This window comes from Eutrema salsugineum, unplaced genomic scaffold (genome assembly GCF_000478725.1).
Source record: "Eutrema salsugineum unplaced genomic scaffold, Eutsalg1_0 scaffold_11, whole genome shotgun sequence".
NCBI lineage: Eukaryota > Viridiplantae > Streptophyta > Magnoliopsida > Brassicales > Brassicaceae > Eutrema > Eutrema salsugineum.
In genome coordinates this window covers 7660815-7674258 of record NW_006256901.1, presented here as the reverse complement: position 1 = coordinate 7674258, position 13444 = coordinate 7660815, and the positions used below count along the sequence as shown (strand labels likewise).

The 13444-nt window shown below is 37.1% G+C and overlaps 1 protein-coding gene across 1 annotated transcript; it reads left to right on the top strand.

The window, feature by feature from the left end:
- The first annotated feature begins 4515 nt into the window (after positions 1-4515).
- LOC112089810 lies at positions 4516-5672 on the top strand. Its single transcript, XM_024160564.1, has 2 exons — positions 4516-5101; positions 5161-5672. The coding sequence occupies exons 1-2, from the start codon at positions 4516-4518 to the stop codon at positions 5670-5672; spliced, it is 1098 nt and encodes a 365-aa protein (XP_024016332.1).
- The last annotated feature ends 7772 nt before the right edge of the window (positions 5673-13444 follow it).

Below are 13444 nucleotides of genomic sequence, written 5' to 3'. Positions count from 1 at the left end.
TTTTGGCCGTCAGAAAGTTATGGGAAACTTTTGTCGGATTTCTCTATCAGTTTAAAATTTCTGACTATTCCTGCGAAAGTGTCTGACAATTCCTTGGGCCTTCTGAAAACCGTCGAAAATCTTGTCGTTTTCCCCTGGTACTGGTAGTGCTACATTTTTGTAGGTCCAGGACATGTAATATGGTCATGTTCTAAGTGCAACTTGATTCTACTATCTCTCGACTTCGCCTTTGGTGCTTTTCAATTAAACTTACTACACTTGATTCCTTACTGTATTTTTTTAAATCTGCTGTACAAAACAAGGGATGGGAAACTACCATTTGGACCTCAAGAAATTATATGAATCTTTCCTCACCTATTTAGGTCATGCAATTTTCCAAGTAAAATTAAGAACGCACAGTCTTATAAATATCACTGATCGGAAATATACGTCATTTAGGAATAATACCAGGGTGCAAATCTCCTGCTGGAGGGACCTGTGCCACTACCATAAGACCCATTTGATAGATAGTGATATTTTCTTTTGCAAAGAATTTAGTACACGAACTAAAAATAATAATTCGTTTAAAGTTTAAGAAATTCAAATAATTATGATCAATCACTTTCGGTGAAGTTCATGCAAACTTGATTTGAGTGAAAAAAGATTGTGAGTTATATCATATTGTTTAAGGTAGACTACAAATAGTTATCATATCGTATGGTGATGTTTTAAAAACTCTAATGTTTTCAGGGGAGCGAGAATGAGAGATGTGAAGAGGTGACTCGATTGTTGAACGAGACAGTTATTGTTGATATTACTAATTAATTAATTTATTAATAAAAAAGGAGACTATAAACTAATTACTAATTATAAGCTGACATAAAAAAAAAACAGCCAGATTTGATTAGGTTTAAGTCAATGAACGGACGGCTGATCGTGCGCGTGGAAATGCCATAACCCATTCTTATCAAAACACAGTTCCTTCCTAAGTAAATTAAAAATGATTTCTGTAAGTCACTAAAAATGGAGAATGACACCAATTACCATATCTTGTTATTCAACGTACTTTGTATCTCTGATTCTAACTTAAACCCCACGACATATTGTGACTCGGACTAGGCTACTTGACTGCTTGTCTGATGACAAGATGACTGTTAAATGCCTATGTGATGTTCCAGTTAGAGGCTAACCGATATCCTGGAAAACTAGAAAGCAGCTCATTGTTTTTCCTTATTCTGCTGAAGCTAAATACATGTCTATGCATAATGATCTCTCAAAAATTATGTGAATGAGCCAAGTTTTTTCAAATCTTGGTTTTCCCCAACAAGAACTGGTTCATCTGTTTTGTGATATTCAAATAGCAATTCACATTGCAGCAAATCTAGTATTTCATGAATGGACTAACCATTCTGAAACTGTTTTCATGCAAATTTGTTAAGAAAGGCGTTTGGTCGTCAACATTTTGAGCGTTTAGTTTCCTAATCATCATCTACCTAAATGAACATATTAACTATACGAATTAGTGATAGTATTGTTTATTACTAAGATTGGGGCTCGGTAAAATAGGTGGAGAAGATAAGTAATACCACCAAAATGCAAAATCTCCGCTCGGTATGCACTCCTGTCTCCTAAGTAAGATTATGTTTTTTTTTTTCAGCTGATGTGATTATGAGCACATCATATATCTCTTTTGTTTCAATATACTGAAATTGGTCTATTTTTACTATGTATCCTCTTTTTTGCACTTCTAGCTTTTCTTTTCATTTTGCTAGGACAATTAATCTTTGTTTTAACAGCTTTCCATAAAATATAGAGATTTAATTTTTTCATACATGGAGAACTGTTTTTGCTCATCTCCAGAGGAGAATTGGTGTTGCCAAATATGTAACTTTGTTAAAGTATTACAAGTTTTTTTCCGATGATTCGTGTACTCGAGAGAATCCTTGCACGCACGACCAAATATGATTACTAAATGGAATAATAATTTTTATGGATATAGATTATTACTAATATAATTTATATGTTGGGTTTATAGCTGTCAATTTATGCCCCCTTACGCTTTAAGATAGCCACACGACCTCTGTATTGTTGTTTGAGTTAACATCCACGCTACTTTGTTTATAACCCTCTAATTTTTTTTATAATTACTTAGAGGTTTCTTTTGTTTTATTTTGTCAATTATGGAAAGAATATTTACCTTCATAATGACAACATGGTTGGAGATGAAGGCGCCACGTGTGTCGGATATTCTCAAGCAACGATTATAAAATGAATCAAATTAATTAACCAATCAACATATATTTCAGAAGCTGACAAGATCAGTTAAGCTTCCCTGGAGGCTTCCATAGTCAAAATATGTAACATCAGATTCTAGTTGGATCAACTACTATCATTTTAACCCCTTAGACCATGTTTATTGGGAGTTTCTCCCTGAATTTCTAATGAATTTATGACCCAAAAGAAAAAGAAAAACGAGTTTTATTACAAGGATCAATCCCTAACTAAAGATCATAAAGATCGATCCTTCTTGCACAGGTGTCACGTTTTGGTTGGTCAACAAAATAATAGAGAGAGAAAAGATAACATGTCAAGTTTTTATTGGGGGAAATCGCTTTCTTTCTTTCCCTTCTTCTCATCTTTTATTTTTTATTCTCTTTCTTTCTACTTTTTGACTTAACTTTTAATATTAAAATATCTTTTAAAAACTCTTATGAATTTTTACCGATGCACATGCTCTTAGATAATTCCTATAACTTCTTCATGGCAATACATTCTGCAATACATTCTGAAGAACTTGATTTTAGTGACTAATGAAGTAATGATGTTTTAATGATTAAGCTTTTAATTTGAGATTTCATTTACTTGTTAATATATTAATATGTTATTAAATTATATAAACTCTAACTCAAAACCAATTGGTAATTAATAAATTTATAAGAGAATTCATCAGAAAAACCTTGTCACTTGAGTTTATCAATAGAGTAACTTCCAAGTTCTAATAAGTCTACCTAAAAAAATCTAGATTGACCAAAAAACTTCCCTGGCCCGGTTTCCTAGGTAGATTCCAACCACCTTGGGTTGTCCCCGGTTTTGGATACATCTACCCTGTTTTTGCTAAAATAGTATTTTTTTTGAAACAAAACCACCTCTGGTGTCGTGAAACCGCGGTTCCACCCCCGACGGTGGTCGGAGGGTCCATAATCCTCGACGGTACGTTGCTCTCTGCCTTGGTTCCTCCTGCTGCGTCTCCACAGCTATCATCTCCTCTCCATATTAGAACCCCCATTGCAAATCTCCCTCAAAGGCAGTAAAACATCTCACTATGGCTCGGGGCTACACCATTCAAGAAAAAGGGAAAGAAATCGACCGCTCCCTCCGCCTCTACCCAGAAAAAGGATCAGAGCTCCAGAGCTGGATACCTCGGACCCCATTGCAAAAAATGCCTTAACCCTCATCAGAAGACGTACAAATCCAGAAGAACAGCGAATCTGGACTCTAATACCGTTCCTCAACCGCCGATGAAACTTACGTGGAAAAGCAATCGGATCTGACTTGGGGAATGGATGCTTCCAGTTCCACTTTGACTTCGAAGAAAACCTCACCCATGTCCTTGACAGCCGGCCTTACCACTACTCTAACTGGATAATTATCCTCCAGAGATGGAAACCGATTATCTCTCAGAACTTCCCGTCCCAAATCTCTTTTTGGATCAGACTCAAGGGATTGCCTTTGCACTACTAGAAAGATAAGCTCCTCAGCAAAATAGGCAAAGAAGCTGGAATCTTATTGGATTATGAAGTCAAGAAAACCTCAGCTCGCATAAAGGTGGAAGGAAATGGTCTCCAACCTCTCACCAAGGAAGCAATAGTGGAGTTTGGAGGAGGGAGAGAAACACTTGTAACTTTGGACTACGAAAGACTCCAAAACCACTTCTTCTACTACTTCAGGCTGTCTCACAAGAAGGAACTTTGCCCTTCAAAGCTCCGCTACACGGCCCCTCTCCGTACTTCCAGAAATGCTTCACCTGATCGAACCAAAGGAACTCTACAGAAGGAATATTTTGGCATGTCTAAACCCAGATCCTCGGATCGTTAGCAACTCTATGCCAAAAGACAGGATAGACATGGTAACTACTTTGGCGAAAGACCATCTAAAAAATCTGACCTCAGAACAAGAGCAAACTCACCTGGTTTCAAAGACGACAACTTCTCAGCTACACCTCAGCATACGAAAGACACCACGACAAGAGCTGATTCACACCAATACAAGCGAACAAGATACCAGCCATAGCGACACCAATCACCACCAATGAAACCATCTCAACACAAACAAAGGGGGCAGAATCTCAACGCTGAACACCACGTTCCTCGATCCCGAGCGATATGAAACCAAATTTGGAGGAAAAAATCCCATAGCTCGAGGAACACAGTCACTGAAACCCCAGTTCAACCTACATCAACCAACCCTCCACTGGAAAGAAATTTTGACCAAGCCGACTTCATTCAGCCACCAAGAGAACAACTCGTGAACCAAGTAATGGAGGAACTGCAAGAAGTAACAATACAATATGTTAATTGTGGAGAGCCTATCGAAAGTGCTGCTAGACTAAAAAGAGTACTGGAGGGTGAAGAAAAAGGAATGATGGCTGAAACTTCTGCTGCTATCATCTCTGCAAGGAGTGAAGACCAACTCAACACAGAAAGCAGTTTTTTCAGAGGAGAGCCCTCAAGAGTGCGAGATATTGAACAACACCCAAATCAAAATGAAGAAAACTCCTTATCCGCAATGGACCAGGAGCCGGTCAATAAGAAGAGAGGTCGACCTCCAATCAAAAAGACTTCTGAAATGCCCTGCAAAGGAAACCAAGAGAAAGTCAGACGAAAGAAAAAACCAAAAATCACAAGGATCTCCCCCCTCTCCAGAGTTGTTATAAACAGAGCCTTTCCACAAGTTCTGAACCAAGCGACAAGATTTAACCTGGCGGCACTAGCTCCACGACAGAGTCCAGCACCTGAAAATCGTCAAACCCCTGCCCCTAGGCAAATTTCTACATCTTCCGGCTTACCTCCAAGAAGCTCGCCTGCACCTCCAAGGGACTCAATGGATTTTCGAGATCCGTCAGGTCCTCTTCCTTAGCAATTTTGAGTTAAAACTGTTGTGGTTTGGGGAACCCCACAACAGTCCAACGTTTACGGGAGCTACAAAAGAAAGTAGATCCTGATATAGTTTTCCTCAATGAGACTAAAAATGAAGAAGCTTTTATAAAGAAAAAACTCGATCTTACTTCATATGAGTCTCTCTTCTTCGTTCCACCTCAGAGTCCTGGCGGAGGCGGACTCGCACTTTTCTGGAAGCACGACTTATCTCTGAGTGTCTCATCTGCATGCAATAATTACATCGACACAAATATAAGTCACAAGAACAACACCTTCGTAGCAACCTTTGTCTACGGGGAGCCAAATCAAGCCAACCGAAAAGCAATGTGGCAAAACTTAACCGATATGGCAGCAGGAAGAGATCTTCCCTGGTTCCTGACTGGAGATTTCAATGACATACTGGATAATGATGAGAAGTCAGGAGGTCCACCCAGAGCTGAATGCACTTTCGGAGATTTCAGAGCTTTTGTCTCACAAAACAATCTTTATGACCTAAGACATGTGGGGAACTACCTATCTTGGAGGGGTATAAGGTGATCTCACCTAGTTCATTGTTGTCTGGAGTGAGCCATGACAAATAGCGCATAGGCTGATCTCTATCCCTCAGGTCGATGTCATTACCTACAATTTGGGGGCTCGGACCACAGACCTCTGGTCTCCCTATTTGAACCGTACCTACAAAAGAAAGGCAATCTCTTCAGATATGATAGAATAATGGACAAAAATGAAGAGATATCTAAAATGAAGAGATATCTAAAATAATCGGTGGAACAAAAGATAACCAAATGCAGGAAAGTCATTTCACAATGGAACAGAAAGCATCACCAACAGCAGAAAACTCATTGAAGATGAGAAACAAAAACTGGAAAAGGCAATGAGTTCAAGCAGGCACGATGAGAACCTGATAAAAGAGATTAACCTGAACCTGAAAAAAACCTACGAGAAGGAGGAGAGCTACTGGAAACAAAGAAGCCGACTGATGTGGTTAGCACTAGGAGATAAAAATTCTGGCTACTTTCATGCGATTACTAGAGGGAGGAGGACCATTAATAAGTTCTCAATCATAGAAAATAAAGAAGGGATATCTGTCTTCGAAGAGAATGAAATCACCGAGGTTATCACATCCTACTATCAAGACCTATTCACATCACAATCTTCACGATGCTCTGAAGTGGTTGAAGAGGCAATCCAACCCTACGTATCAACAGAGGATAATGAAAAGCTCATCGCCAAACCTTCTACAGAGGAAATCAGAGAAGCCCTCTTCTCCATACACCCTGACAAGGCACCTGGCCCGGATGGTTTCTCTGCAGGCTTCTTCCAAGAAAATTAGCATTTAATGAAAGAGAAAATAGTGGAAGAAGTCAAAGAAATACTATCATCAGGAAGATTACCAAAAACTCTCAACAGTACCTTCGTTCGGCTCATCCCAAAAGTCACGAGCCCCAAAACAGTATCTGAGTACAGACCCATAGCCTTGTGAAATGTGTACTATAAGATCGTTTCGAAGATGCTCATCAGTCGGCTACGACCACTGCTGCCAAAAATCATCTCTGAGACTCAGTCTGCATTCGTACCTGCAAGAGTCATTGGAGATAACGTGTTAATCACCCATGAGACTCTATATTTTTTAAAAACATCATAAGCTACAAAATACTATGACAGGCTGGAATGTGTGTTTATCATTGCGGTATTATGGCGAATGGGTTTCCACACAAAATAGATGAAATGGATTCTCCAATGTGTATCTACGGTATCATATGCATACCTCATCAATGGAGCTGCTCAAGGACAAGTTGAACCTCAAAGTGGTATTAGGCAAGGTGACCCACTTTCACCATATATCTTCATCCTTTGCAGCGAAGGTCTATCCGATCTCTGCAAAAGAGCTCAAATGAGTGGATTAATGCCAGGAATAAAAGTTGCTAGAGGATTCCCAAATCTGAACCACCTTTTATTCGCTGATGACACCATGTTCTTTTGTAAAACGACGCCTCAATGTTGTGAATCCTTAACCTCTATCCTCACCAAGTACAAGAGTGCCTCAGGGCAAACAATAAATAAGGAAAAGTCATCCATTACTTTCTCTAGCAAGACGCCTTAAGAGATAAGAACCAGAGTTAAACAATCCTTAGGAATTGAAAGAGAAGGTGGCACAGGAAAGTACCTCGGCTTGCCGGAGAGTTTTGGTCGCCGCAAGAAAGACCTCTTCTCTGGCATTTTTGATTGAATAAGGCAGAAATCTACTGGTTGGTCAACCTGTCAAATGCGGGGAAGCTAACGATGATAAAATCAGTTCTTTCAGCAATCCCCACCCACTCCATGACTTGCTTCAAGCTCCCTGCAAGTTTATGCAAAAGAATCCAATCACAAATTACTCGATTCTCGTGGGATTCAAACCCTGAAGATCGTAAAATGTGTTGGGTCTCTTGGAAAAGAATGGCAAAGTCAAAAAGAGATAGAGGACTGGGTCTACAGGATATACAGTGCTTTAATGATGCACTTCTGGGAAAAATATCTTGGAGAATCTTAAAAAACCCGAAATGCCTGCTAGCTAAAATCCTCTTGGGAAAATACAGTCAAGGAAAAAGTTTTCTGGAAGTACATGCATCTTCTAGCTCGTCACATGGCTGGAGGAGAGTTCTGATTGGTCGGGACCTCCTCCTAAAGCAGCTGGGAAAAGCCATTGGTAATGGCAAAAAAACCTCTATATAGCACGACCTATGGCTCCCCCTGATCTCTCCGAGTAAACCAATCGGACCCCCATCTCAAGATTCGAAAGATGGTTTAGTATCTGAGCTGCTAACAACTAATGGTGAATGGATCATAGAGAAGATAAAACAGATCTTACCAAACCATATGGACCATAGGATGAATTCATTTTGTTACCAAATAAGACAGAGATTTACTCAGCAAAAAAAGGGTTATCATATCGTGATGGAGGACAAAGATTCCAAGGAGACTAACTTTTCGCCTATCTTTGCTTGGAACTCGGAGATTTGGAATGGAACTTTCTCCCCAAAAATGAAAGTCTTCCTATGGAAGATAATCCAGAAAGCTCTTCCCATTGGAGAAAACCTCCTGCACAGGGGTGTTGAAACCAATCCAGGGTGTATTCACTATGGAAAATTAGAGTTGACAGAACACCTGTTCTTTCAGTGTGTCTTCACTCGTCGAGTTTGGGACCTAGTACCATTGGCAAAGCAAACCGATCCATCTAGATTCCAAAATTTTTCTGATGGTCTTCTAGCCTCCAAGACACTGGTATGTTTACCACCATCAAGAGTGGGTATATGACCCATTTTCCTATGGCTCTACTGGGCCATCTGGACAACCAGAAACAAGCTAGTCTTTGAAGACCAAAAAATCAGTGCCCAAGACACCATGATCAAGGGTGTCGAAAGCAAGAGAATGGCAACAAGCTCAAGTGAAAGAAGCTAAGAAAAGTCCGATCTCACCTGGTTTCAGAAATAATCGAATCCACTATGAGGCGATAATATGCTATACGGATGCGGCTTGGAGGGAAGACACTCGAATCGCCGGCATGGGATGGATCTTTGAAGATCAGATCGGATCTGAATTGGACAAAGGCATATCACACGCAACCTTCGTCGCATCACCACTATTTGCAGAAGCCCTAGCGATCTGATCTGCGCTAAATTCCAGCCTGGAGAAAGGCTTTCGAAACCTTATCATCAGATCTGATGCTCGGACCTTAATCCGAGCAATTACCCAGCAAGAGCAAATCAAGGAGATCTTCGGCATCCTTTTTGATATCAACACTCTTGTCTGTTTGTTTTCCTCTGTTTCTTTTACTTTCATCGGCAGATCGTAGAATGGAAGGGCTGACTCCCTGGCCAAATTAGCTCTTTATGAGTCTCTCTGATTGAATTTATGTTGTACTCACCGGCCTCCTATTAAATGAAATAGATGTTCAAAATAAAGTCTACATTACTAGAATAACTTTATTAAGTTTGAAAATATCTATTTTATCCAAATAGTATATTTATTATAAAATACCATTATTATTTATTTTTTTGAAAAAACTTTTTTGATTGAAAAACTACATTTTGTCAAAAAAATAAAGAAAAAAATAAAAATAAATAAATAAATAAAAACCAAAATAAACCTAATCCATTTATTCTTACTCTCTCCAGCGGCGCCATATCTTCTTCTTCTTCCTCCACTTTCTCTTCTTCCCAACCTTCCATTCCTCACTTGCTCTCCTCTCTTTTTTGTTTTCTTTAAATTTTGTAGCATGAATAGTTATCCTCTCTAAACTTCAAAGCATCTGTGTTTGAGATCGAGATAAAGAGGACCAGCTCCACCAATTTTGTATCAAGGCGCCTCCAACGTTTCCAAGTTCGGAGATCCAGATCTTCGAGAGTTTCCATAGCTTCTACAATTCGAATGAGTTTTCTTTCTTCATTTTCGAAATCATGTTCTTCAAACTTTTTCAGATATGAGTTTTTGGATCTAATGTTTATGATAAACTAGGGAGATGCAGTGGTTGGGGGTGGCAAAAAAAAACTAATTTCATTAGGTATTTTTAATGGTGTCGGCGAGAACTTAACCCTAATTTTTTTTGTTGTTGTTGTAGGTAACTTGTTTAATCTGTGGTTTTTTTTCTACTGTACGAGATTCCGGTGAAAGCAAAAGATTTTTTTGGTGAAAAATGATAAATACTGTATTTTTTTTTGTTGTAAAGTTTGTATAGTGTGATGGTAGATTTATTTTAAAAATGATTTGTGGTTTGGTATATTTATTAGCTCTTTTTGAAGGTAGATTATTTGAAAAACGATATGTAGTTTGGTATATTTATTAGTTATTTGATAGTAGATTTATTTGAAAAACGATATGTGAATTGATAATTTTATTAGTTATTTGATGGTAGATTTGTTTGTTAATGATTTTTTTGGATGAATGTTAAATTTATTCAAACCGAAAAACCAATGTTGTCTACAAGATTTCATGCGAGCATTAAGGTAAATAGATTTTTAGAAACCCAGATTTTATTTCATGGCCTTTTTCATCTTGTCACTTCAGGTCACCAGTCTAGTTGAGAACCAGAGTTGCAAACCTTCCTGTCGAAGACTCGTCCACCATAGTCAAATATTTGAAATTTGTATATGAATGATGACATTTGTTTGTTTTTCTCTAACAGTTTATGTGCTTTGCTATGGTGGACGAGTCTTCGACAAGATTTTCGGCATCAAACCGGCTTTTTCCTCTATGAATTCTAGATTTATTTTTGACTGCTGGTAGATTTGTTTCGAAATTATGGTAGATTTATTACTGAACTGATGGTAGATCTATATTTGAGTTTCAACAAACTGAAAATTGGATTTTAGATTATGGTAGCTTTGTTTTTAAATTTAAATTGTAGCAAGAAAATGGATATGATGTGTCAAATATTTCATCGTTTTTACCATCCAATTATATAAACCAACACCAACACTAACTATTAATTAACTAAAGTGCAAATATATTACAAATCATAAAATTATATAAACTAATAGCCACTGTTGGAGCCATAATGTTTTCTTACTGGGACCATAATTTTATTCAAAGAAAAAATATAATTATCCAAAAAAAAAACTACCAATGATTTCGATGTTCATCCATAACTTGAAATCTTTTTTTTCATGATTCATTTTTTATATCTTCAGAATAAAATTTGATAAAACAAACAGTCCTAAAATATTTCCTCTAAGTAGTTGTTCAAAAATATGACCACGAGGTTGACGAGATCTTTTAGTCAAATACTCGCGTCTTACTTTATCTTTTTTAATTAAAATGATATTCTAGTATTATTTTCTCTTGTTAGGATCATATGACAAGTAACCTAAATCAATATCATGCATTGATCAAGATTTCATTTTCACAGTTCATCAATTAGTTATCTGGTAAATTAAAATAAAGGAGTTAATTTTAAATTACAAAACTAAAAGTTAAAGATGTTCAATTCATATTATGAACATAAAGCCAACATTTTTCTTAGAATTCAAGTCATATAATCTTTAAATTAATTAAATACGTACACTAATTAAACAGATTAATCTAAACTTTATTAAAAAATATAAAACAAATATAACTTTTTTGAAAGAATATAAAATTTTATTCATCCAAAAAAAAAACTTTGTACAACATAAGCTGCTAAATGTTTAGAGAGTTTAATTTGATTCTAAGCAAGTATATATGGAATAAAAAGCAGCATCGCGAGTTTAGCTTCGAGTGCTAAACCAGCGCTCTAAACCGTCTGTCATACCCCTTTGATTTCGAATTGTGGATACTCTGTTTCGAATTCCCTTGTCTATGAACCGAATGAGATGAGCTGGCGGTTTCGGTCTGTCCCCATGCTTCCTGTTATTTCTCTCCTTCCAAATACTGTGGACTGTAATTTGAAAACAATACTGTAGCAGAAACAGAGAGGTGGGATCGGTCCAGTCCTCTATTCTTATCAGCGTCATGATATCATTCCAGGTGGTGGTGTAGTGCACTCCAAGAAGCCCGAGAACGAGTGCTTTCCAAATCTCAGATGAGTACCCACAGGAGAAGAAGAGATGGTCTCTTGTTTCTACTGGGTGCTGACAAAATACGCAAGTGTGAGAGGCTGGTGGAGCAGTGTTCCATTGCATCATCCGGTCACCGGTGGACAGACGATCATAGATCGAGAGCCAGGTCATAAAGGCATACTTCGGAGTGGCATGCGGAACCATACCCCTTTACACCAATCTACCTGTGGCCGCTGCTGTCTGATCAGGTTCCACGTTTTGCTGGAGTAGAACTTGGGTTTGTACTTGTCTTCCTTACATTTCCACAATACCACATCCTCCTCTGTTTTTTGATCTCTCTGCAGAATGCCGATGATGTTCTCTAATTCATTGAGGGTGATTCTCCGGCGACGCCGGCATCTGTGTCTTGTGATCACTCAATGCACCGATGCTTGTGCAGGTATAGCCATTGTTGTTTACTTCCTTCATCTCTGACTCAAAATTCGTCAAAGACGACAAAAGAAAAAAAAATTTTGTTTTTATGTTTTCTAAATAAAAATAGAATTAACTAATATATTTAGTTACTATAGTAGTTATATTATTTAATTAACTAATATATAATAGAAGCCGTAAAAAAAACTAATATATAATAGAAAATATATTATTTATTAGTGTATTTAGGTTGGGCTTAAACTTAATATGAACTCAAGTCTTGGAAAAAAATGTGAACCCATTTATCTAAAATCAGAAATCTGATAGGGTCTAAATTCTATTTTAATGGGGTCATTATAGTTTTTTTATAAATTGAAAACAAGAATTTTTTTGAATAAAATAGGGTTAGCTAACCCTTTTACTCTTGACCTGCCTTTGCCTCTGGCCTCAGGGGCTTTATGTCAAAAGTCTTTTTTTATGAGGCCTAAATACAATGGTATCTTACGAACAAAGAAAGAAATATTTCGGGAGGAAGGCTTACGGGTAAGTCTTGTAAGTAGTGGCGGCTCCAGAAACAAATTTCACCGGGGAAAATATTTAACATAAAACAATATCAAAACGAATATGTATTTTGAAGCAAAATTTTTTTTTTCACACATTTTAATAACAATTTTTATATGAATTTTACTTTTAATTTTTTTTTTTGCAAATTTATGAAAACAAAATATTTATCGCAATGAATTTATGACGAATCTAACGTAAGAATAAAACTATGGTTAACAATATCAAAATTAGTCACTAACTCATAAAATATAGAAATTCAATAATTTTTTATTTATTAATAATGTAAATTCTTTAGCCAAATAAGCAAAAGAGAAAAAATTTGAATACGTGACATATTTAAATATTTGAGATATACTAATACTATGTTTACTTCTCTCAAATAAATTTTACTTATTCACATATTTATTGACTAATTTTAGTTATAATTACTTATCCACCGTCTACATATCTTTGCCGCTATCTGGCAAATGCCATTAATTTCTAGATTCCTCATATTTGACAGTGCAAACTACACTATCAAGAATAAAGAAGTTAAAAACTGAGTGGTTAGGAGGAGAAAGTGCTTATCTTTTCTCTATCTCAATTGAAGATCAGTAATCTAGAGAGATAATCCACATAGGTACCTAGAGCAAGGAGCCTGATGAGTAGGACTACCCCAACAGCCCAATCCCTATCAGAGGACTTGAGCAAGGTATGAGGTCCATTTAGGCAGGAACAGTTATTTTGACACTTTAATTTTCCTTTATTCGACTATCGGAATGGGAACACATCTCTGAATCAGATCACATGCCTTTGAAACCTATGGATCATTCATGAAAT

What these genes read in the sequence shown, in the direction of transcription:
- LOC112089810 (XM_024160564.1), top strand. Translation starts at nt 4,516, where the DNA reads ATGGAGGAACTGCAAGAAGTAACAATACAATATGTTAATTGTGGAGAG. An exon ending in GGATTTTCGAGATCCGTCAG is followed by an intron (nt 5,102 to 5,160) that starts GTCCTCTTCCTT and finishes ACCCCACAACAG; the next exon opens with TCCAACGTTTACGGGAGCTA.